Here is a 26,823-nt window from a genome sequence, read left to right as displayed (position 1 = left end):
AGCTGGTGTAATTGCAGTTAACTCATTTCCTTTGGATGAGAGTATTGCTGTCCCAAAAAGAATGAAATCAAATAGTTAGTATTTAACAAACAGAGAAGTACTTAATCCTGCTCGTGTTACTGCACAAGTTCATTGTTATCCTCAAAAATTCAGAAGGCACCTACTGAGGGAACTTTGCACAAGTAAGAGAGCACCACCATGGTGATAGAAATAGCAGCAGCAGCAGCGACAATAGCGCCTGTGGTTCACACAGGCACCATTGTAGTGCTTTGAATTTTGAAGTCAAGGCCTCGTACCAAAAATCTTAAAGATATGTATAACAGTTAATTTTTTGTCGCATTTTATTTTGTCCAATAACCATATTGTTCATGGTTCATTTAAAAATAAATAAAATAAAATGTTAACCATTTCTTGGTACCAAAGTACCTGCAAAACATAACCAATCAAAAAGCAGCATAAGGTACCAAACCATGGTAATTTCTGGCTGCTCACTAATTAAAGAAAGCTGTAGGTGAGAACTCATTTTTACTGGATCACAAAATTAACAGTAAAAGACAATTTCTTCATTTGTAATTAGATTCAGTCAACTGATTCCAAGGTGAAATATGAAAAACTACAGATCATGAACCAGGATTTCACAATAATTTTTCCCACTCCAAAGAGACATCAAAGCATCCATTTCCAAATCTCAGAATGCTTTTTGGCTTGCAAAATTCTTCATGCCATTACATCTTTACAGATCATGATCCAGGATTTCACAATAATTTTCCCCACTCCAAATAGACATCAAAACATCCATTTCCAAATCTCGGAATGCTTTATGGCTTGCAAAATTCTTCATGCCATTACATCTACACAGATCATGAACCAGGATTTCACAATAATTTTCACCACTCCAAAGAGACATCAAAGCATCCATTTCCAAATCTTGGAATGCTTTTTGGCATGCAAAATTCTTCATGCCATTACATCTACTGCACATAAAATCAAATAGATTGAAAAATAATCTTATAACAGTCAATCAATCGTCAACTGCAAAAATATAAAGACACTGTTGCCCCACGAATACTTTGCAGTTCAGTTTCACTTCTACATTTGTCACTAAGAGGGAGACTATTAAATTCTGCTAGATAAGCCAAAGCCTCTGAGTTAATGTAGCAAACCATCCATAGTGATGCAATCTCTCATTTGGGAAATGTACCCCATTCCTCACAATCATCAATAAAGTCTTATTGCTTTGAATAGAATGAGTCATAGTTCATTAGAGTAACGTAACAGGTGATTATAAATTTTTTTTTTTAAATGAAGGGAAAAGGAAGCTCTGACCCCATCCATTCTAGTTGAATTAATGCTAATATTTCAAACACCTCATCCAGAGTACCAATACCCCCTGGAAGAGCAACACCAGCAATTCTATCAGAACTACTGCTCCTAACTGCAGCATCCACCAACCCATGCTACCTCGCAGAAAAAACTGGCACTACTGAAAAGCAATTCATGCAACTGAGAAGCATCAGGTGACAACAATAGATTATCTGCAGGTAAGATAAGTTTCTGAAGGTAGACACAGATGAAAATTTGAGGCTGTCCCTTCACCAGCTTCTTTACCTATCTTTAATCCACCCGCTGGTTTTCCCACTTGTAAAGCACCTTTTGTAGCAGCATGCATTAGTCCAGGACCAACCCCACTCCATGAAGTATTCAAAAGTTTCACAATCTGAAGACCATAAGAAAATGCTAACCACAGTCAAAAGGAAAAGTATGTTTCCAAGATGCAATTGTGGTTTTGTGCTGCCAAGTCTCAGCATTCTTTATGCATGATTATCTCAGCATGTGAAAACATGATTTAGATACAGAAATTCACATTCATGTAAGCCAGGCAAAGGAGGCAGGAAGCAATCTATAAAGTCACGTACTTCTCTACTCAACTCTAGTGCTTGCAGGTAATGAGAATGACCGGGTCCCATCCTTGAAAAACACAAATTCAAGACTCCTAGACCAAGTCTGTGTAGGAGTTCGTAACATTTTATTTTTATTTTCTACATAATTAAGTTTGTAACATTGTTCTATCTCTCTTCTGACCTTTCAACCAATAAAACCAAATTAGCTACTAAAACTTTCCGCACATTCAACAAAATTGCAAAGCATTTCATAAATTCACAAATCTTCTTAGTACATGACACTCTTGGAACAACCAAAAAGAACTTCTAAATCCTGGCATTAGAATCCATAAATTTCATAGTCCACTTTCAATTCTATACTCTGCTCCCTCTCCCAAAAATTGATATTAAAAGTAAAACCAGAGATGAAGAATTCTCTGAAGATTGAAACTGAATTTTATTCAAGCTCACTGAAATGAATACATAACCCTTACTCACTATTTATACAATACATAGCCCGTAACTACCTCTAGAAGATTCCTATCTAACAAACTCTAACAGAAAATACAGCTGTACATGATAAACAAAATATCTACAATCTGATAAGGAAAATATCTGGAGCTTAAGTCATGAAGAACAGAGCAATTCCAGAATTGTTTAGAGATGAAGAGCTGTGTCAAAACGATGTCGTCTGCGATCTTGAGTAAGTGAGTAAGACACGCTTGAGTAAAACGATGCCGTTTATCTTTTAATGAAACGTCGTCGTTTTAAGCTTCTTTGAATCAATTTTACCGTTGCCCTTGTGACCGTTGGAACAGTGAGTCTTCTTGCTTCTTCTCTTGTTCATTAGTTCCACTCTCAGCCTGCCAATATAAATAACCAATCTCAACGTAAAAGTCATCCATGAAGAGATTGCAGTTCCATTTTTGGTAGAAATCAAAAGCAGGAAATGTGATGCATTCACTTATGAGCTGAGAAGGCTTGTATGTGCAGCCTAACTCCTAGAAATTGGCCACTGGCAAATAATTTGGAAAAGCATCCCTCTATTGAAATGCAAAAGAATCTCATCAACAAAGCCACTACATGTTTATGATTTCAACTTGCTTAAATTAAAGCTGCATCCCACAAGACCTTCTCATTCCTATGATCTCATAATACGTCTTTCATTCAAATGGTTCTTTTGGCAGCATACTGCAAAACAGGCATCCAAAATCCCATAGTGGACAAATTAAAATTCTTCAAATCGCTTGAATACTTTTCTGTTTTGTTAATCTTTTACATCCAACACCGGAATTGATGCTGAAATACCTGCTTGTCACTAACATAGACATCCCCTTCACTTTAGGGAGCAACTACTAATTATGCTTCAAATTCTTTGTTATCTTATTTGAGAAAAAGAAAAATTTCTGCTAGTACATGAAAGATTCAACATGGTTCACCAGATTCACTGATACTGTACAATAGCCATGTCCTCTGTTTTCTGAATAGTGGAAAGTGAAACCAAACTAATCTAAGTAGTCTCAAACTTCTCTCTTTTTCGTTTTAATCTTCTTTTTTTTTTTTTTTTTTTTTTTTAGAAAATTCCCAGTTCCTAGCATGACTAATACTCTGGTAATACACCCAATGCACACTCTTAAGTGATAATCCACCTCACTAATTTAGTTTTGCATCCATATGTATAAGAGTGTAATCCACCTCCATATGTAAAAGCATTAACTTGATGACAGCCTGATAGTAAAATATTGATATACACGACAGTTATGAACTCAGTTGTATGGTCAAATATTATCATTTTCAACAATATGTTAGTTTTCAGTCCACAAAAGCAATCATTCAAAACTGTTATTTTCCAACAAACTAAGTCATCTATCAAAGAGCAACAAGAATGTACTAGCTCAGATAAAACCCTCAAAAGAACAAAAATGAAGGGGGATTGCAAAGTGGGTTAACCTCAATTTGGTTCGTTGTCCTATTGAAAATACTCCAAAGGGGGGGAAAACTTAATAACAATAATAGTGGAAATGAAAATTCAAAGTGGGTTCACCTCATAGGCCTGCTCAAAGCTTTGGGTGTCAATCCATGCTGAGACAGATATTCAGCACTATAAACCTTACTCAGATGACTCATCCCCCTATCACAAATAATAGTTACAATAGTGTGGCCAGGGCCAATGGATTGTGTCACTATCATTATGGTTTTTTGAAATTTAGAATCACTTGGAAATGACTGTTTCTTAAATTGAATTTAAAAATCATAAAATTATAAATAGACAGATTGGATATTGTACTTCCTTGCAGACATCTATCAGTTTCACTGATACAAATCTGCAATCAAACAGCAGGACAAAGTGTCATCATACAACCACAATTAAAGGATAGTCAAATTAGTGTGTTGTGTCCCAAGATGTAGAAGCGTAGTCAAGAAATCATCACAAAATCATTTGGTATCTAAGAATTGTATAAAATATAAATATTGACATAAAGAGATGCATTCATATCAATCTTTGTCAAGCAAATAAAAATACACTGCCTTGCAATTGCATAGTTTAATCAAAATTACTTTGTTTACTTACTTTACTACCCACAACCCCAATTGCCCAATGCAAATCTCACCCAAGAGACAAAACAACACATAAGCCAAAAGGCTTAATCACAGTACTGGGTCAAGTTAAAGTCAAATAAGTATATATTGCAAGCAAAGGGATATCAGTATATCACATACACATACACATACACATTTCTGCTACTTTCAATATTTAGTTTAGTTCCACAGAAAAAGAGAAAGAGAGAGAACTGGGATAAGGCGATGAAGGCTGGACAGAGACAGTGGGTCTGGCAATGTAAGAGGCTGGGTTTATAGCAATTTAATTATTATTATTATTATTTTGTTGATATTAAAATCTGTATGAGGAGTGAGGACGATCTTGATTTTTTTTTTTTCTTAGATTTAAAATCTATTGGGCCTGCTATTATTATTATTATTATTATTATTATTATTATTCTTTTCAGATTTTAGTTCAATAAAATTTTTCTTTAACTTTTCCTTTTTATTTGAAAGAACCTAATATATTCTCAAGAGGACCAAATTATAGATCAATGTTTAACTTTACTGGGCTTAAAAAAAATTTAGCATGGTCACAACTATTTTTTAAGGGTTGACAAATATAAAATTTTTAATTATTATATATAATTTTTTTTTCCCAAAGGGTAGGGTGGTCGTGATGCCGCGTTTGTGTCACATAGGAAAGTGAACTGGTGTAATAGTTTTCGGACAAAATTTAACTACAAAATTAGTTATAACTTAAGGGTATAATCTTACTTAATAAAATAAACATTACTACATATTTTGAAAATCTAACCGTTGAATTATATGTTTTTTACATTCTTAATACACATGTCAAATTTTGTGTCAATCGGATATTATTTAGTATATGATTTATAAGTTTATATTTTATGCATAATCTTAAACTACGAAAACTAACAATTAAAACAATTTATCAATGGCATAGCTATATATTGATCTCTAATTTTCTTGAAATTTTGCATGCATAGAGAATATAAGAAGAAAATGTAATCCATTGGTGGAATTCTCAAAATTCACCTCTAATAAAAAAAATATTAAGTAAGATTTTAACCTTAGACTACAACCAATTTTGTAACTAAACTTTGTCTATAGTTCTTTAAAGAATAACACAAATGTCATTATTTACTTCTAATTGATGCCAATCTACTTCAAACCTTATATTTTCATTGATTATTGTGCTTTAGATCAAAAGTTATATCTATGTTTCATTACTTCTTGGGAAAACTCTAAGGGATTTTTTTTTTTTTCCTTTATTTCGTCTTCCCTCTTTATTCTTAAAAATGTTATGCTGTCTATATGAATATCAAATGGTTTTATATATATATATATATATATATAGAGAGAGAGAGAGAGAGAGAGAGAGAGAGAGAGAGAGAGTATGTAGTCTCTTAGGCATTTAAATTAGGACAATGTTTGGCTACAAACTTTGTTATAATCTAAAATTACTGCTCCTACTAATGAAATTAACATGACTAATTGAACATATAATTGTTGAATTGCAATGTTCTTTATATTTTTAATACACATGTCAAATTTCATGCCAATCAAATGTTATTTATTATACAATCTTTAAACTTATTTTTTATGCATAATTTTAGATTACAAAAATTTAAAATTTAAACATTTGATTAATCACATAACTATTAATTTTTGACATTCTAAAAATTATGTAAGCACAAAGGATATAAGGAAAAAATGTAATTTGATGGTAGATATATTTGTCAAAAATCACATCTAATAAAAAGAAATTGATTGGAATTGTAGCTTTAGGCTACAACAAATTTTGTTGCCAAATTTTGTCTTTTAAATTATTGGTTAATAAAATTTTAAAGAGATTTTCTCCTTTCCTTTTTATGGTGGATCATATGTTCTTCTTGTGAATTTAAGGGTTTATTGTTGAGATAATGTTTCTTGTGGTGACTCGCTATGCTAAGAATTCCCATTAATTGTTTGTCCCTTACAAAATCTACCACATGAAAAGAAATAACAAAAATGTTGAATTGTGAGGACATTAATATCGTAATTCAATCTAAAATAGCAAACAACTAAACTGTCATGGTCATTTCATAAATTAAATATAAATAAAAACCAAATAGAGTAATTTTCTTTTTTTTTTTTTAATAAAATGATACTAGTTGATACCACAAACAATTTTTTTTTTTTATTATAGAAAAAACACTAAAAGTTTACGCATTTGGATTAAGAAAATAGACGCAGTGGAGAGTGGATTAGTGACCGTGTATATGCATGCCGGCTATGAGGCACTTGTTCACTTGGAGTAGTGAGGTTGATATAAAAATAACGAAGGTAAAACAGCATGGGACATCTTGCAAGCACAAACACAAGACAACTAAGAGATGAGGAAGATGCTAATCCATGTCGGAGCTTCAAAGGGTTCATCTATTATTACTTACTAGTCACGAACCCGCGCATTGCGGGCTATGAGGCACTTGTTCACTTGGAGTAGTGAGGTTGATATAAATATAACGAAGGTAAAACAGCATGGGACATCTTGCAAGCACAAACACAAGACAACTAAGAGATGAGGAAGATGCTAATCCATGTCGGAGCTTCAAAGGGTTCATCTATTATTACTTACTAGTCGCGAACCCGCGCGTTGCGCATGATAATTATTTTTATGGTGGTTTTATTAAAAAAAAAATTACAATTTAAACTAATCTAATAATGAGTAATGTATTTCATAATTATATTTTTATTTATTATAGGAACAATCATAAATGTAATATAGGAACAATCCAAAACACCAAAAAACGTAAACTAAAAAAAATTAATAAAACTTAACAATGATTAATTGAACCAATATTAGGATAAAATTTTGTTTTTGATAATCTATTAAGGTTATTTTCTTTATAGAAATTATAATTTCGGCCGTCCAAAACATATTATCAAATAAACAATTATTAGCAAAATCTAAGAATTAAATTTCTATACATGCATTGTTATAAAATAATAATAATAAAAATAAAATTGCAAAAGTTAAAATTTGTCACCTATTCGGTTATTTTCATTTGGCTAACATTTGATTTTCTTTAAATAAATGGTGTGGGGCCAAAGAGCTTGACGACCCCGGCCCATTTTGTACTGGGCCTAAGGCCCGCGCTGAGGAGGGAAAAATATCCGAGGACGTACAAAGAAAGCCCAAATGGCCTAGAGATGTTGCTGAGGACAATCCTGTCCTCGGCACTCCAGACCCCAGAAGGAAAGAACGGCGCGCCATGAAAGGCAGCTTCCCAGAGCACCCCCAGAAGAAAGGACGAGTACAATAGGACACCCATAGGGGTATGGTGTAGGAGCAATTCAAGGAGAAGCTGTCACCTCCACATTGAATGCACCCAACTAACGTTCTGACCGCATTAATGAGGAAAGGACCCCTGAACAGTGTGGCCTTGGTTGCCGCAACTCACAGAGGGTTTGGGAAGGTGGCTGATGGGACGAGCACTCGAGTAATGACCTACACGATCAACAGGTGGAGGGTCAAGATCGACTGGAAAGAAGTATATAATGTGAGAGACACCGCAAGAATGGGGGATCGCAGAAATAGAGCAAGAGGAGAGAAAAAGGAGAAAATGGTGTCAGTCTGCATGGTCTTGAAAACCACTGTAACCTAGTACTGAAAGTAGAAGAAGAAGAATACTAAGTTCCTCAGACGAAACGCCCGAGGACAAAATTCCATACTTTAATCCATTTCCTTATTGTTCAGCTCGCATCTAACCGTGTCTAGTGATTGTGGTTCAAACTAAGACCTAGTTCTTAAACCCATCCTCTAAAAATTCATTGTATTGGGCCAGTGGGGCTTGAAACCTTTCGTCCAGTAAAAGGAGCGCTCAAACCCACCCCCTACAAATGGCATTATAGAGTACTTCTAATACAACTATTAAGAGTGCTTTGTCCACTACAAAGGATTAGAAAATAAACAAAAATTAGTAAAGTCTCATAGTTTAACATCTAAATTGAGTACTATAAAAAATCATGCTATGTAACAGAATAAATACCAAATTATCCAAATCATGCTATGTAATAGAATAATATTATATTTTTATATGCTATATTTAATTCTTTAGAATGCAATAGGATAACATTTAACAATCAAAGAGAATAAAAAATAAAAAAAACAACAACAACAATTTAAAAAACAAAACTAAATCACAATTTAAAAAACAAAATTAAATTACATTAACCCAAAATAGACACATACAACCAATGTGGGATAAACATCCCTATTTTTTTGAGTAAATAGTATTACTTATTAGAAGACACACGAAAATAGTAATAATAGTGTTTTAAACTGCGTTTATAATATATTAAATATAGATAAAGGGATAGCCAATCTTTAATTTTTTGAACACAATCCCTTTTTCGGTGTTCTTGTTTTCTAATTCTTTGACATTTCTTATCTCAAACTCAGTAACCATTCTCCTCATTCCAGAAGGGTACATTATTGGTTGGATGTTATCCGGAACTCAAGCCTTCCTCTAGGCTTGCTACATTATGTCCTACGTGGCCATAACAAGCTATACATATTTTTGGATTACTCTAACTATTGGTACTGGTAATCAAAATTTATCATATAATTATAATTAATATTACTTAAATAATTGATAGTACTCTCAATTCAAACTTATATTTTCTCATTTTTAAGTAGTATACCAAATTGGACTGAAGTGATCTGAAATAGACCAAACTGGACCACATGGACCTTAGGGACCAAATTAGACCAAAGTAAACTGAATGGACTGAATTTGACGGACTGGACTGAAGCAGACAGAACAGGACCAAATTGACCAAAATAGACCGAAGTGAACTAAATGGACTGAAATTGACCGAATTTGACTGAAGTGGAACGAATGGACCAAATAGATGAAGTGGACCGAAATAGACCGAATGTTGATTTGTAATTAGCATAACCAAGATTGTGTTTTGATATAAACTCAAATTCTTACTTACAAAATAAACAAGTATTAGCTCAAAAAAAAAAAAATCAAACCAAAAACTAAGAGAGAGAGAGTACCTGTAATGGTGAACTAAAAAATACAACAACAAAACGTATGAACCCAAAATAGAGTTTTAAAAATCACAATGATTCATCAATATAAAGTAAAGTTGCAAGAAAGAAAAAAAAAATCAAGAAAGAGAGAATAGCCACATTTTCAAGAGAGAATGTGAAAGAGAATAATAAGAAATTTATAGAATATAATATGAGAAAAAAATATATATAGTATTAACACCAAATTATCTAAGTCAAGTTATGTTATGTAACAAAATAACATTATATTTTTATATGCTATCTTTATAATGAAATATGATAACATCTATGAAATAAAAGAGAAGAAAAAATAAAACAACTTAAAAAGCACAACTTAATCATCAACCCAAAGTAAAGTTCCAAATAATACGAAAATTCATTAACCTAAAGTAGAAATGTAAGAAAAATAAAAAATTCACCAAAAAATGAAAAAGAAAAAAAATTGTCAAAGAGAAAGAGAGAGAAATAACATTTTGTGTGCGGGAAAACTAAGTATAGAATGGGACAGAGAATTGTAAGTTTATACTAAGAGGAGGGGAATAAAAAAAAGCCAAAAATAAATGAAGATAATGTATAGAGGAAAAGTGAGGCCAAAATGGGTTTTACCCCAGCAAAATGCCCCTTATCTAAAACTATTTAGGAATATGCCCCTATTTTGGAACTCAATTTTTAGAAAATCGAGTTTCAAATGTAAAACTAAATTTTTGGACAATCGAGCTATAGTGAAATTAAACTCAGAATATATATATATATATATTTTTTTTTTTTCTGGAACTCGAATTCCACTTGAATATTTTCAAGGAACTCAAGTTCCACAATTTTTTTTTTTTTAGTTTCAATTCGCCATAACTCGATTGTCCAAAAATCGAGTTTTAAATTAAAACTAGATTTTTAGAAAATCAAGTTTCGAAACAGGGGCATTTCCCTAAATAGTTTCAGATAGAGGGCATTTTGCTGGAAAGTTTTGACGAAAGGGGCAAAAGCCCATTTTGGCTGGAAAAAATGATATTAAGGTAGATAGTAGTGAGGAAATGAAAAGGTAAAAGGAATGGGAAATGTTGGAGAATGTATAATAATAAGTTGGTAAATTATTAAGAAAAAAAAGTTAAAAATAAGAGAAAATGTTGAAAATGGGTGGATGATGTGGCCTCTGATATGGCTCAACAATAGCATAGCAACAATAAATACTGTGCTTTAGCTTTTAGATATATATAGATAAATTGTTTAACGCGTGTGCGATCCACAAGTAAAATTTAAATAAATGTGTAATATATACATACTCTATCACTAATGAAACAATTTTCCACTATACTAGAGAAGAAAGGGAAAATTCAAAATTATAGAATAAATTGACAATTATTTCTATGGTAAGATAATGTAGTTCACTTGTATGAATGGTCTAACTTTTGGTGCTACCCAAATTTTATTCTATGTAGACCTAGGTTTCTTAAATTTATAACTTAGACTACCAAAAAGCCATCTTTTTTTTATAAATGTCTTTGTGTCATTTTTTTTAAGGTAAAAATGCAAATTGTACCTTCTAAGTTTGACTGAAATTCATTTCAATTCAGGTCTTCTGTCCAATTTTGTTCAAAGTTGTTCTTAAATATGCAATTAACTAATAAAAATAGATTTTTTTTAAAAAATCTCACATAAAAAATCTATATTTTAAAAAAAAAATTATAGATTTTTTTTCCGTGTGAGAATAAGTGAATAACATTATTTTGAATGGCATTTTTTAATGCAATTGGACAGAAGACTTGAATTGAATAAATTTGAAATTTAGAAGGCTCAATTGAAAGAAAGTAAAGTCAGAAGACTTAAATGAATTTTAGTTAAATTTAGAACGTACAATTTTCATTTTAGTCTTTTTATTTATCATACTACTAAAAATGTTTATGGGTAAGAAATTAATTGTGTTCATCATAGAACAAATTATTAGATTTTATGTAACATATTTCAATGTTCATTGTCATTTTTTTTTTTTTTTTACTTGGATAGTTATCAAAACATTTATGGAAAATTTTACATGAGACAATATTTCATCTTATATATGTTGGTACATATTTCCATATTCGTTGTCTTTTTTGTTTTTTGGTTGGGAAATTAAAGGAGGTTGTTTGGTTTAGGCAAAAAAATTTTATCACTCACTTTTCAAAATCCATAGACCTCACCTCAAGAAAATTCGTTTGGTTCAGTTTTTGTTCTCAATTTCCACAACTTATTAGTCATAACTCAAAAAATTGAGTTAGAGTTATGGAAATTGTGAACAATGTTTTGAAGTTTTAAATTGTGAGGAGTCCTCCCAAGTCAACACTCGGTATGGGCATTGAACGGCTAATGTGAAAAGCTACACTTCCTCTTGAAATTCCAAAAAAAGCTAATGAGGAAAGCTCCACTTACTTTTGATAAAACCTCCGGAATTTTACTTCCTTCACTTTGAATTGTAAGCATTTAATTGTTACCCACAACAAAATGCTCTCATTGCAAGCAGAGTAGTAGAGCACAAAAGGGAGCAAGGTTCCACATTGAAGCCATGCGGGGGAGTTGGTTGACAGATCATTTCATGTGGCACTTGATAAATTTGGAGTCTTTGTAATCCTTGAATTGCTCTAGTTTGAAGTTGAGTTTGATATTTCTCAATTGTTAAAATCTCATTTATCCTGTTTACCAATTGAAGAATAGTAAATATTAAGTTTCTTTCTTCGGCGTAAGTATTGTTCATTTAGATGGGAGTAATATGCAGCCTTCTCACAGGCCATACGTGATGAATTGACATGTAACTAATTTGGTGGACCGTTTGTGGTCTGCAAGAGTGGAACGTGAAACATCTTGAGTAAAAGCTTAATTGATTGGCACGTAATCCTCTAGCCTTTAACTATCAAATTCCAAAAAAAAAAAAAAAAAATCAGAGGAACTCGGCCCCAAGCGCAATAGACGCGTAATCCATGCCTGTTTACTTCACTTTTTTTTGAACCAACAATAGACGCGTCTCGGTTAGAACCTCACAGACTGGGTCATTGCCCCAAGCGCAAAGATGAAACCTCCTGAAATGAATTTACAATAAAAATGCCCTCATTGTCATTGTCATTCAGCTGAGCCTCCATTCCTCGCTAGCAAAGTAGTAGTATTAGATTTAGAGCAGAAACAAAAGAGAGCAAGGAAGGACGTTCCACATTCAAGCTATTATGCGCTGGAGTTGTGTAAGGTTGAATTTATTCAACCATCTAATTGGCTTTATTCCGTGCCAAATTTGCTTGTAATTCAGCATTTAGTAACCCTGTATTTAGGTGGGTTTGATGTAAGGGTAGTGAGTGAGATAGAGTGAAGATAGCTCAAGAGTGTGCAAGAAAACAGAGACTCGCGGCAGGGACTCGCGGGTGACTCGCGGCTACAAGCCGCCAGAAGCAGCACACGTGCCAAGCATGCTGGAAGATGAACAGTCATGCTAGCTGGAGCACTACAGGACAAAACAGGACAACTAGCCATACGGTTATCTCGCGACTGGATCTCGCGACTTGGTCAAGCCGCGAGGTCAAGCCGCGAGCCACCCCTGTTTTGTAAAAACCTGACGTTTCACATTCCTCTCCATTCCAGTATAAATACCCCTTTTACCCACGATTGAAAGAGAGTTTCCAGAGAGAATTTTGAGAGAGAAACCCTAAAGAAAAACAAGATTGTTTCACCCACAATCTATACCTTAGAGTCTCTACAAATTCCTCAACTCTCTTCCTCTCCATTGTCAAATCCTTGAGAGGCATTATACCAAACCTGGTTCTCACCATCATCATCACTGTTAGACAGTTGTTTGGATTTCTGGGAAGCAGTTAGGAAGGAACCAATCTTCATTGGTTGATGCTACGGTCTAGTAGCGGAATCCGGGAAGCTAGAAAAGAAAAAGGTTCGGCGCAACCTCGTTGGAGCAAGAAGCTTGGAGGGCTTAGGTGCACTGGGTAGATTAGGCTTGGAGGGTCTATTGCTGTCCTTGTATCCCAACTGTATTTTCTAGTGGATTGTTTACCGCTTGGAGGGCGGCGGAGAGGTTTTACGCCGAGGGCTTCGGTTTCCTCTTCGATAACACATCGCGTGTTGTCTTTTGTTTGCATCTTCCTTCCTCTCTATCTTTGCCTTTATATTATCTGCTGTGGATTTTATTTTGTTATGGCTTAGATAGGTTTTAACCAATTTAGTATTATAGCATGTGTTAAGTTTCCGCACACTAGTTGTTTGACATATTGCTTGAATTGGTTAAGTTGTAATTTGGGGGTCTAAACGTTCAAAGGTGTTTTTGTACACGTTTTTGAACTTTCAAGTTGGTTCACCGATCATTTCTTTAATAAAAGAAAGCAAAGAGAGAGAGCGTTTTATGAGAATGGAAGCCTGTTACTTGAGAAGTTGATTGCCTCTTGCAATGCCAAGCCTATTCCCATCCCTACCTTCTCCGCTCAACAGCTCTGCCAAGCAACCAACAACTTTTCTTCTGAAAAGCTAGTAATGGGGTTCTCTTTTTGGTACAAGGGTTCTCTCGAAGGACGAATTGTTCTCGTTAAGGGTTCTTTTGTTCGCAATGCCAAGCTTATTCCCATCTATACCATCTCCCCTCAAGAACTCCGCCAAGCAACCAACAATTATCCTGCTCAACATCAGGAATTTTATTGGTACAAAGGTTCTCTTGAAGGACGAATTGTTCTCATTAAGCATTTAGATAATTTGGCCTATATAGCCATCAATGATTTAGTGATTTCTGCACAAATGAGTGGTCACAGCAATGTATTAAAGCCCATAGGTTGTTGTCTCCACACTCGAATTCCCATTTTGGTGTTTGAATTTGCCGCCAATGGTTTACTTGCAGATCGAATTTATGTCTCCCGTGTTACTGAACTACAACATGAGCCGATGGTGTGGGAGAGAAGGTTAAAGATTGCAAGGCAGATTGCTCATGCTCTTTCTTATCTCCATACTGCCTTCACTAGACCTGTCATCTACATGGCTACGGATCTGCATAGTATCTTATTAGATGAACATGATGTTCCTAAATTTTCTGGCTTTTATTTTTCTGTATCAATTCCCGAAGGTGAAGCTTACGTGGATGCTCCTTTTCTTTCAACATTCAAATCCCCCGAGTTTAAAACAGCAGGCAAGGTAACTGAGAAAGCCGATGTATATGATTTTGGTCGGTTTCTTCTAGAACTTTTAACTGGAGAGGATTCTTTTAATATAACCCGATTTACAATTGATAAAGATTCTAGTTTAGTAGCATACATACATAACCGTGCTCAAGGTAGTTGCATAAACGAGATTGTGGACCCTGCAATCTTGGCTGAAGATGGGGAAGGATGTGCTAGTTTTGAGCATCAATTACAAGCGGTGGTGGACCTTGGCTTGGCATGTACAGAGGAAGATCCACAAAGAAGGCCAACCATGGTTGATGTCACCAAACATCTCAGGCGAATTGAGAGGTTCGTTCCATCACTAATTATTTACTAACTTGATTTCATCCAATCATATGTTATAGATAAACAGATTCACATTATTGCATATCCAAATGTTTTAGGCATGACAACAAACAAAATTTACTCACTTGATTTTCAAACAAATGGCCATGGATGGAATTTAGAAAAGTTAAAAAAGCTAATTTGATGGAGAGCCATTTAATGACATTATGAAATCCCCATTGCTACGAAGAAGCAGGCCTAATAAACTGGTATGCATCTGAAGTAATGAAGGAGAATTCTCTATAAGATCAGCTAATGGTATTTCACAATCACACAGGTTCACAAAAATGGGTGAAAAGCTTGGGGGAAATTTGCAGAATTTAAAGCTTCATGAGTGTTTTGAAGAGCATGCTTCTGCATCATTGAATAGGAATGCTTCTAGTGATGAAATCCAAGCAGTGAACGAAGCCTCTGAAAGGCCTCTTGAAGTTTAATTGTGATGCAACTGAATGATGACAGAGCTTGTATGGCAGTTTTAACCTGTCATTGGGAAGGTAAATTAAAAGTTTGGTGGGCCATGAAAATTCTGTGGGTTTCACCAATAGCAGTTGTAGTTCAGGCTATTTTTTTGGAGCATTTAGATTCTAAAGAGATAAAATTGCAAAAAGATATCATTATGGCAGACCCTTAATGTATGTATTGATGCTATAAGAACTGGAGGATAGGTTGTTATTGGCAAAGGAGATTGATAATTTTTCTTTTTTTTTGAATAAAAGGAGTGCAGACTAAGTAGTTCATAGTCTTGGTAATTGGCTATGTATAGAGGTTTGTTGGGGAAAAAAAGACTTCTGCACTGTTTAATTGGTTTGTAAATTTTCTCAATTTAGTTTGGCAAACCTTTTTCTTTTTTCAAAATAGTCTTAAAATTTAATCATTCATGTGAATTTGTGTCAAAAATTCGTTAAATAACTTATTGCTTCACAATTGATCTTCTAATCGGTATAATTGCAGTTAACACCTTCCCTTTGAATTAGATAAATATTGTTGTCCTAAAAAGTATGAAACAAAAATGTCATTATTCATGTGCTTAATCCTTCTCTACTTTTACTGCTCCAGTTCATTGTTATCCTCTTAAGTTCAAAAGGCACCTTTTGATGGAACTCTGCTGGAGAAATATGGTTGCATAGGGCTGCTTGAACTTTGTACAGTAGTGGAGAGATACATCAAAGAAAAAATTCTAGGTCACATACTCACACTAACTCATTTAATGTGCAAAAACTCTAATCCAATTGCCTTGGGTATCAATCTATGCTAAGACAGATATTTGGCATTGTAAAACATATCCAGAAGCCTTATCTCACAATCACAAAGGATAGTCACAATAGGACCAATACAGTTTGCCAAAAAGCAAGTGTTGTTGGTGCAAACACTAGGCCCCTTGATGATGGAGGATTGATAATAGGTTTTATTTTATTTGAATTTGATTTGGTTTGAATTCTAATTTTATTTCTAAATTATATGTAATTGACTGTTTTGTTTCTTTCCTTCTTGATTCTAGCTTTGGAGGTCCTACTTCAAAATGCTCCAAAAAAAAAAGAGGCAAAATATTGTGGTATGGTGAATTTGGTAATAGATAATATTGAATTGAAATTTTTCTCTAACTTGGTGGTGATTTCAAGCAGCCTTAAGTGGTGAAGCCCTAGGTTTGTTATGTTCTTTCTTTATAAATCCCTAGACAAGTTTACAAACCTTGTACTGCATCAAATATGGTAGCAGAGCAAAAATTTGATCCATGTACCGAAATTGACAACCCAAAATGACCACAACTGTAAGCAGCTTTTGAAACCATTCTCATCGAAGCATTCAAATACTACCCCCCCCCCCCTCCTCAGTCAATCATACTAATCCACATTAGGATCTCAACTAAAACACCATCACCAAGTCCGCATCAACTTGTATTGGTCCTTGCCTTGACATGTACCGAGGAAGATATAGAGAAAATGCTAACAATGATAGATGTTACCAAAGATTTGGGGCAGATTGAGAGGCTTGTTCCATGATTGATTATTTCTCATTTGGTTCATCAAAGTACCTTGCCAGCTAGAATAGTCTCTTATTTAAGCATTGAAAATTAAATTTTACCATGAAATCAAGTTTCCAAAAACACAATTTCAATGTAAAATGTGTTTAGACTGAAGTTTGAAAACCTTGTTCTCTTTACAAAGTAGTCTTAAATTTTAATCATTCATGTGAATTTGGGTCGAAAATTCATTAAATAACTTATTGCCCCACAATTGATCGTCTAATTGAAATATTTGTAGTTAACACCTTCCCTTTGAATGAGATAAATATTATTTTCCTGAAAAGTATGAAGCAAAAACTTCATTATCCTTACAAACAAAGATGTGCTTAGTCCTTATCTTGTATTATTGTTCCAGTTCATTGTTATCCTCTTAAATTTAGAAGGCACCTTCTAAGGGAACTTTGATGGAGAAATATAGCTGCATAGGGCTGCTTGAACATTGGTAGAAGTGGAGATAAACAGCCAAGTCAAGACTCTTGGTCACACTAACTCATTTGATGCCCAAAAACTCTAATCCAATTACCTTGGGTATCAATCTACGTTGAGACTGAAATTTGGCATTGTAATACATATACAGATGTCTCATTCCACTATCACAAAGGATAGTCACAAACAATAGCACAATGGATGATGGAGGATAGGGGTGGACATTAAGAGCAACAATAACGAGTTTTATTTTTGAATTATAACGTGTGTGGTTATAACATATTCACATTGTTGCATCTCCAAATGTTTTAGGCACGCCAACAGGTTGATTTCAAGTCTTCCTATTTCACAATGGCTCAGAAATTAAGAGATTAAAAGACAGAACTTAGTTGATTCCTAAAATGCTTTCTTGTTTATAATGGCTCAAAGGTTAGAGATTAGAAGGAAAAGCCAAGCAAGATAAGTAGTATTCATTCTTAATAGCCTTCTACAATGAGTCATATTCACAGTAAAATGAACTAACTACTCAAATTTGTCTGGCAAACTTATTTCCTCCTCACATTGTCGTAGACCATAATAACTGGTATATTAACATTAATTCATTCAACTTCACTTGACAAAATGATTTCAATCATCCTTGTACGCAGCTTTGAATACAATATTGTACACCTCTTAATGAAAATACATATTAGTGTCCTGATAGAATGAAACAAAAAATTGACGTTATCTTAACAGAGATGTACAAAACTGTTAGAGAAATATAATCGCATAGGCCTACTCAAACTTTGGATGGAGGTAACAATAAACATCTGAGTCAAAGCTCTGTGAAAGTTCAAAAACGTGTACAAAACACCTTTGAACGTTTAGACCCCCAAATTACAGCTTAACCAATTCAAGCAATATGTCAAACAACTAGTGTGCGGAAACTTAACACATGCTATGATACGAAATTGGTTAAAACCTATCTAAGCCATAACAAAATAAAACCACAGCAGATAATAAAAAGGCAAAGATAGAGAGGAAGGAAGATGCAAACACAAAGACAACACGCGATGTGTTATCGAAGAGGAAACCGAAGCCCTCGGCGAAAAACCTCTCCGCCGCCCTCCAAGCGGTAAACAATCCACTAGAAAATACAGTTGGGATACAAGGACAGCAATAGACCCTCCAAGCCTAATCTACCCAGTGCACCTAAGCCCTCCAAGCTTCTTGCTCCAACGAGGTTGCGCCGAACCTTTTTCTTTTCTAGCTTCCCGGATTCCGCTACTAGACCGTAGCATCAACCAATGAAGATTGGTTCCTTCCTAACTACTTCCCAGAAATCCAAACAGCAGTCTCACAATGATGATGATGGTGAGAACCAGGTTTGGTATAATGCCTCTCAAGGATTTAACAATGGAGAGGAAGAGAGTTGAGGAATTTGAAGAGTCTCTAAGGTATAGATTGTGTGTGAATCAATCTTGTTTTTCTTTAGGGTTTCTCTCTCAAAATTCTCTCTGGAAGCTCTCTTTCAATCGTGGGTAAAAAGGGTATTTATACTGGAGTGGGAGAGGAATGTGAAACGTCAGGTTTTACAAAAACAGGGGTGGCTCGCGGCTTGACTAAGTCGCGAGATCCAGTCGCGAGATAACCGTATGGCCAGTTGTCCTGTGCTCCAGCTAGCATGACTGTTCATCTTCCAACATGCTTGGCACGTGTGCTACTTCTGGCGGCTTGCAGCCGCGAGTCACCCGCGAGTCCCAGCCGCGAGTCTCTGTTTTCTTGCACACTCTTGAGCAATCTTCACTCTATCTCACTCACTACCCTTACATCAAACCCACCTAAATACAGGGTTACTAAATGCTGAATTACAAGCAAATTTGGCACGGAATAAAGCCAATTAGATGGTTGAATAAATTCAACCTTACACTCTGGATAACACTAACTCATCTGATGTCCCAGAAGCTCTAATCTAGTAGCCTTGGGAGTCAATCCATGCTGAGACAGATATTCAACACTGTAAAACTTACTCAGATGACTTATCTCACTGTCACAAATAATAGTTACAATAGAGTGACCAGGGCCAATGGATTGTGTCACCAAACGTTTGATGGCTCGGACACAATTCATGGCCAATGAACTTCCAAGAAAGAGCCCATCATGCTTCAAAAGAAACCTGATAAAAGTTCAAGAAGCATAGCATTAAAACACATATAAAGGATTTGTGTTCCAGCAAAGGAAAATGGGTGAAAGAATGGATTTTTTTTTTAATGTTTCATCATCTAGAAAATATTAATGATGGACAAAAAAGGGAAAAGGAAAAAATCCACAGTACAGTAGAATCAACGAAACAACAAACTGGTAGAATTGGCCCAATCTTTTCCCCATTGGTTTCTTTTCTCATCCTATCAACAAGATATATCACTTTAGTAAAACAAAGGCATGCACTTACCAAGACATTTCAAAAGCTTCCAAATTTGTGCCTCTGAAAGCCCCATCAAATTTTGCCGTCATGAAATTCTGTGATAATCTATTTATTCCAAGTCCTTCTGTTATTGTGACAAATGGATTCTTCATTCTTTGTCCTCTCTAGTGTGCATCGCCCTCCTTGTAACCTTTTTGAATAAACCAGAACCAGGACTATCAAGAAGCACTTAATGTTTGGATTCTTTTCCTGTTGAACACGTGCTAAGGGATTCATTGACTAATTTAAGATGAATGTTTAAATTAAAGGAGGGAAAATAAATTGACCTGGAGAATATGGAAAGACCAGCCACTGTCTGTCCAGTGACTGCAGCTGTGACAAATGCATCTAAACTATCAGGCCCTGTACCCTTATAATGTGCTCAGAAGTTTGATAGATTTTCAAAATGATCAGCAAAGAAGCGAACTTTACAATTATGTGGTAGAGCTTGTATTGCCGTTTCAATCTGTGATTGGGAAGGCAATATAAAAGTTAGGTTGGACAAGAAAATTATGTGGGTTTCACCAATAGCAGTAGTTGTTCAGGCTATTTTTCTTTTGGAGCATTTAGAGTGTTAGGTTCTAAGAAATTAGGAACTAATGTATTAGAATTTCAATTTGTATTATGTTGGCAAACCATGATCAAAACATAGAGTCTAGGTTTAGGCTTGCTCAAAGTATGTTTATTTGTGAAATTAGAATCGAGTGATTGCAGAATTTATTGGACTAAATTTGCAAGGCTCGATCGATCGAAAATTAGACTCGATCAATCGAACCACGTGCAGATTTATTTTTCTGCAGAGTTCCAGTTCAGCCCAAACTCTACTTAAACGTATTAGGGTTCAAGTAAAACTCTCCTATATATAAGGAAAACCCTAGAACGTTTTTTAAAGGTGGTTTTTAGAGAGATTAGAGTGCCTCTTGTGCCTCTTTTTATTTTTAGGGTTTTGTACCCAAAGGTTGCTCATATTTGTGGTTTGTGTAAATCTCTTGTGAGATCTAGAGGAGTTTTCCTTTACACAAACTTAGGGTTTTCAAGGAGGAGATATTTTCTACACCTTGATGATCAATTCAGTTGCTACCATTAAAACTTAAAGACTACACAAGCAGGTGTGCTTGTAGCTGGTGGGAATCCAAGAAAGAAGGAGTCCGTGGATTCGAAACTTGCACGTGGTCGTGTCAGTAAGTTCATCTGGTTGGTAGCATTAGGAAGTCAAGCGGGGGTGCTTGTAAGTCCTCTTGTATGAACTTCAATTCTTTCAAGATAGTGGATTCAAGTTTACCTTGAGGATAGCTAAGTCAAATCCTCCCCAGGTTTTTATCGGTTTGGTTTCCTGGGTGATCATATCTTGTGTTATTTATTTTCCGCTGCTTTGCATGATTTGGTCTTTATTATTGTGATAACCTAGACTTGTTTAATTGGACTAAGTAACAACTTGGCTACTTACCTAAGTTTAATCAATTGTTTAAGGGGTCTAAAAAACTAACATAGAGTTCTAAAGCGATGAAATTGCAGAAAGTGATCATATATTGATGCAATAAGAACTGGAGGATAGATTCGTATTGGCAAAGGAGTTTGATAGTTGTTCTTTTGTTTGGAATAATAGAAATGCAAACCAAGTAGGTCATAGTCTTAGTAATTGGGGTATGCATGGTGGTTTGTAGGGGGGAGAAAAAAACTTCTGTACTGCTGAGGACAATAGACTTCTTTTGTTTTGTTGGTTTGTAAATAATTTTCTTTTGTCCAGCCAAAAAAAAGGTTACGAGTCTTATTTACAGTAAAATGAAATAATTACCCAAAGTAGTTGGCGAACCTTTTTCTCTTTATGAAATTGTCTTAATTCATTTGAATTTGGGTCAAAATCCATTAACTTATTACCCCACAATTGATCTTCAAGCTGGTATAATTGCAGTACTCATTTCCTTTGGATGAGAGTATTGTTGTCCCCAAAAGAATGAAATCAAATAGTTAATATTTAACAAACAGAGAAGTACTTAATCCTGCTCAAGTGTTACTGCACCAGTACATTGTTATCCTCAAAAATTCAGAAGGCACCTACTGAGGGAACTTTGCACAAGTAAGAGAGCACCACCAAGGCAATAGAAATAGTAGCAGCAGCAGCAACAATAGCGCCTGTGGTTCACACAGGCACCATTGTAGTGCTTTGAATTTTGAAGTCAAGGCCTCGGACCAAAAATCTTAAAGATTAGTATGCCAGTTATTCCTTTTGCCGCATTCTATTTTGTCCAATAGCCATATTGTTCATTGTTCATTTAAAAATAAATAAAATAAAATGTCAACCATTTCTTGGTTCCAAAGTACCTGCAAAACATAACCAATCAAAAAGCAGCATAACCTACCAAACCATGGTAATTTCTGGCTGCTCACTAATTAAAGAAAGCTATAGGTGAGAACTCATTTTTACTGGATCACAAAATTAACAGTAAAAGACATTTTCTTCATTTGTAATTAGATTCAGTCAACTGATTCCAAGGTGAAATATGAAAAACTACAGATCATGAACCAGGATTTCACAATAATTTTTCCCACTCCAAAGAGACATCAAAGCATCCATTTCCAAATCTCAGAATGCTTTTTGGCTTGCAAAATTCTTCATGCCATTACATCTATACAGATCATGATCCAGGATTTCACAATAATTTTCCCCACTCTAAATAAACATCAAAACATCCATTTCCAAATCTCGGAATGCTTTATGGCTTGCAAAATTCTTCATACCATTACATCTACACAGATCATGAACCAGGATTTCACAATAATTTTCACACTCCAAAGAGACATCAAAGCATCCATTTCCAAATCTTGGAATGCTTTTTGGCATGCAAAATTCTTCATGCCATTACATCTACTGCACAGAAAATCAAATAGATTGAAAACGAATCTCATAACAGTCAATCAATCGTCAACTGCAAAAATATAAAGAAACTGTTGCCCCATGAATAATTTGCAGTTCAGTTTCACTTCTACATTTGTCACTAAGAGGGAGACTATTAAATTCTGCTAGATAAGCCAAAGTCTCTGAGTTAATGTAGCAAACCATCCATAGTGATGCAACCTCTCCTTTTGGAAATGTACCCCATTCCTCACAATCATCAAGAAAGTCTAATAGCTTTGGATAGAATGAGTCATAGTTCATTAAAGTAAGGGAACAGGTGATTATCAAAAAAAGAGGGGGGAACAGGAAGCTCTGGCCCTATCCATTCTAGTTGAATTAACGCTAATATCTCAAATGCCTTATCTAGAGTACCAATACCACCAGGAAGAGCACCAACAGCAATTCTATCAGAACTACTGCCCCTAACTGCAGCATACACCAACCTATTCTACCTCACAGAAAAAACCGGCATTACTGAAAAACAATTCATGTGAGAAGCATCAGGTGACAACAATAGATTATCTGCAAGTAAGATAAGTTTCTGAAGGTAGACACAAATGAAAATTTGAGGCTGTCCCTTCATCAGCTTCTTTACCATCTTTAATCCACCCACTGGTTTTCCCACTTCTAAAGCACCTTTAGTAGCAGCATGCATTAGTCCAGGACCAACCCCACTCCATGAAGTGCAATTCAAAAGATTTGCAATCTGAAGACCATAAGAAAAACTAACCACAGTCAAAAGGAAAAGTATGTTTCCAAGATGCAATTGTGGTTTTGTGCTGCCAAGTCTCAGCATTCTTTATGCATGATCGTCTCAGCATGTGAAAACATAATTTAGATACAGAAATTTACATTCACGTATGCCAGGCAAAGCAGGCAGGAAGCAATCTATAAATTCACATACCTCTCTGCTCAACTCTAGTGCTTGCAGGTAATGAGAATGACCAAGTCCCATCCTTGAAAAACACAAATTCTAGCCCAAGTTTGTGTATGAGTTCAGAACATTTTTTTTTTTATATAATTAATTTTGTAACATTGTTCTATCTCTCTTCTGACCTTTCAACCAATAAAACCAAATTAGCTACTAAAACGTTTCGCACATTCAACAAAATTGCAAAGCATTTCATAAATTCACAAATCTTCCTAGTACACTCTTGGAACAACCAATAAGAACTTCTAAATCCTGGCATTAAGATCCATAAATTTCATAGTCCACTTTCAATTATCTACTCTTCTCCCACTCCCAAAAATTGATGTTAAAAGTAAAATTGGCCAAGTTTGAAATAGGGCTCAGATATCTAAGCATGAACTGAAGATTTATTTTTTTATTTTTTATTTTTTAATTATAGTTTTCCCTTTAGATATATAAGAGTACTATTTGTTTTTACTTAGGCAAGCTGTTCATATGTCTTGCTAGAATTGTAATCCTTACTTGCCTGTGAAAGAAAAAGAAGAGCTTAAAGCTTTATCAATGGTGGAAACAGAGAAAGACAGAGATGAAGAATTCTCTGAAGATTGAAAATGAATTTTATTCAAGCTCACTGAAATGAATACATAATCCTCACTCACTATTTATACAATACATATCTCGTAACTACCTCTAGAAGATTCCTATCTAACAAACTCTAACAGAAAATACAGCTGTACATGATAAACAAAATATCTACAATCTGATAAGGAAAAAGAAGAGCAGAGCAATTCCAGAATTGTTTGGAGAAGAAGAGCTGTGTCAAAACGATGTCGTCTGCGATCTTGAGTAAGTGAGTAAGACACGCTTGAGTAAAACGATGCCGTTTATCATTTAATGAAACGTCATCGTTTTAAGCATCTTTGAATCAATGTTACCGTTGCTCTTGTGACCGTTGGAACAGTGAGTCTTCTTGCTTCTTCTCTTGTTCATTAGTTCCACTCTAAGCCTGCCAATATAAACAACCAATCTTAACGTAAAAGTCATCCATGAAGAGATTGCAGTCCCCTTTTTGGTAGAAATCAAAAGCAGGAAATGTGATGCATTCACTTTTGAGCTGAGAGGGCTTGTATGTGCAGCCTAACTCCTAGAAATTGGCCACTGGCAAATAATTTTGAAAAGCATCCCTCTAGCTCTATTGAAATGCAAAAGAATTTCATCAACAAAGCAACTACATGTTTATGATTTCAACTTGCTTAAATTAAAGCTGCATCCCACAAGACCTTCTCATTCCTATGATCTCATAATACGTCTTTTATTCAAATGGTTCTTTTGGCAGCGTACTGCAAAACAGGCATCCAAAATCCCATAGTGGACAAATTAAAATTCATCAAATCGCTTGAATACTTTTCTGTTTTGTTAATCTTTTACATCCAACACCAGAATTGATGCTAAAATACCTGCTTGTCACTAACATAGACATCCCCTTCACTTCAGGGAGCAACTACTAATTATGCTTCAAATTCTTTGTTATCTTGTTTGAGAAGAAGAAAATTTTCTGCTAGTACATGAAAGATTCAACATGGTTCACCAGATTCACTGATACTGTACAATAACCAAGTCCTCTGTTTTTCTTTTTCGTTTTTATCTTTTTCTTTTAGAAAATTCTCAGTTCCTAGCTTGACTAATACTCTGGTAATACACCCAATGCACACTCTTAAGTGATAATCCACCTCACTAATTTAGTTTTGCATCCATATGTATAGGAGTGTAATCCACCTCCATATGTAAAAACATTAACTTGATGACAGCCTGATAGTAAAATATTGATATACACGACAGTTATGAACTCAGTTGTACATGGTCAAATATCTTAGTTTTCAGTCCACAAAAGCAGTCATTCAAAACTGTTATTTTTCAACAAACTAAAAATCTATCAAAGAAGTTTCTCAAAAAAAAAAAAAAAAAAAAAAAAAAAAAAAAAAAAAAAAAAATCAAAGAGCAACAAGAATGTACTAGCTCAGATAAAACTCTCAAAAGAACAAAAATGAAGGGGGATTGCAAAGTGGGTTAACCTCAATTTGGTTCGTTGTCCTACTGAAAATACTCCAAAGGGGGGAAAATTAATAACAATAATAGTGAAAATGAAAATTCAAAGTGGGTTCACCTCATAGGCCTGCTTAAAGCTTTGGTTGTCAATCCATGCTGAGACAGATATTCAGCACTATAAAACTTACTCAGATGACTCATCCCCCTATCACAAATAATAGTTACAATAGTGTGACCAGGGCCAATGGATTGTGTCACTATCATTTTGGTTTTTTGAAATTTAGAATCACTTGGAAATGACTGTTTCTTACATTGAATTTAAAAATCATAAAATTATAAATAGACAGATTGGATATTGTACTTCCTTGCAGACATCTATCAGTTTCACTAATACAAATCTGCAATCAAACAGCAGGACAAAGTGTCATCATACAACCACAATTAAAGGATAGTCAAACTAGTGTGTTGTGTCCCAAGATGTAGAAGCGTAGTCAAGAAATCATCACAAAATCATTTGGTATCTAAGAATTGTATAAAATATAAATATTGACATAAAGAGATGCATTCATATCAATCTTTGTCAAACAAATAAAATACACTGCCTTGCAGTTGCATAGCTTAATCATAATTACTTTGTTTACTTGCTTTACTACCCACTACCCAATTGCCCAACGCAAATCTCACCCAAGAGACAAAACAACACAAAAGCCAAAAGGGTTAATCACAGTACTGGGTCAAGTTAAAGTCAAATAAGTATATATTGCAAGCAAAGGGATGTCAGTATATCACATACACACACAGAAAAAGAGAAAGAGAGAGAACTGAGATGAGGCGATGAAGGCTGGACAGAGACAGTGGGTCTGGCGACGTAAGAGGCTGGGTTTATAGCAATTTAATTATGGGTCATGCTAACGAGTGCCTTTAGGGCACTGGTTAAGAATTTAGTTAAAGAAATCTTTTATGGGAAAAGAAAAAAAAAAAACAATTAATATTTTGACATCTTTTTTCATTTTCCATAAAAGTGATATCAAAATTTTCTTTAATTGGATTCTTAACCAGTGCCCTAAAGACACTCGT

General features: G+C 34.7%; 1 protein-coding gene and 3 pseudogenes across 1 annotated transcript; 1 reads left to right on the top strand and 3 right to left on the bottom strand.

The window, feature by feature from the left end:
* Positions 1 to 149: 149 nt before the first annotated feature.
* On the bottom strand, positions 150 to 12,614 carry LOC115956137 (annotated as a pseudogene).
* On the bottom strand, positions 12,381 to 12,546 carry LOC115958637 (annotated as a pseudogene).
* On the top strand, positions 12,514 to 14,994 carry LOC115956136 (non-functional pseudokinase ZED1-like). Its single transcript, XM_031074603.1, has 2 exons — positions 12,514 to 12,706; positions 13,821 to 14,994. The coding sequence occupies exons 1-2, from the start codon at positions 12,696 to 12,698 to the stop codon at positions 14,992 to 14,994; spliced, it is 1,185 nt and encodes a 394-aa protein (XP_030930463.1). The 5' UTR covers positions 12,514 to 12,695.
* A 4,377-nt stretch (positions 14,995 to 19,371) lies between these two features.
* LOC115956135 lies at positions 19,372 to 23,797 on the bottom strand (annotated as a pseudogene).
* Between the last annotated feature and the right edge of the window lie 3,026 nt (positions 23,798 to 26,823).

This window comes from Quercus lobata, chromosome 8, assembly GCF_001633185.2.
Source record: "Quercus lobata isolate SW786 chromosome 8, ValleyOak3.0 Primary Assembly, whole genome shotgun sequence".
NCBI classification, from domain to species: domain Eukaryota; kingdom Viridiplantae; phylum Streptophyta; class Magnoliopsida; order Fagales; family Fagaceae; genus Quercus; species Quercus lobata.
Note: the sequence above shows the minus strand (reverse complement) of the source record. Positions and strands in the feature narration are given on the sequence as shown.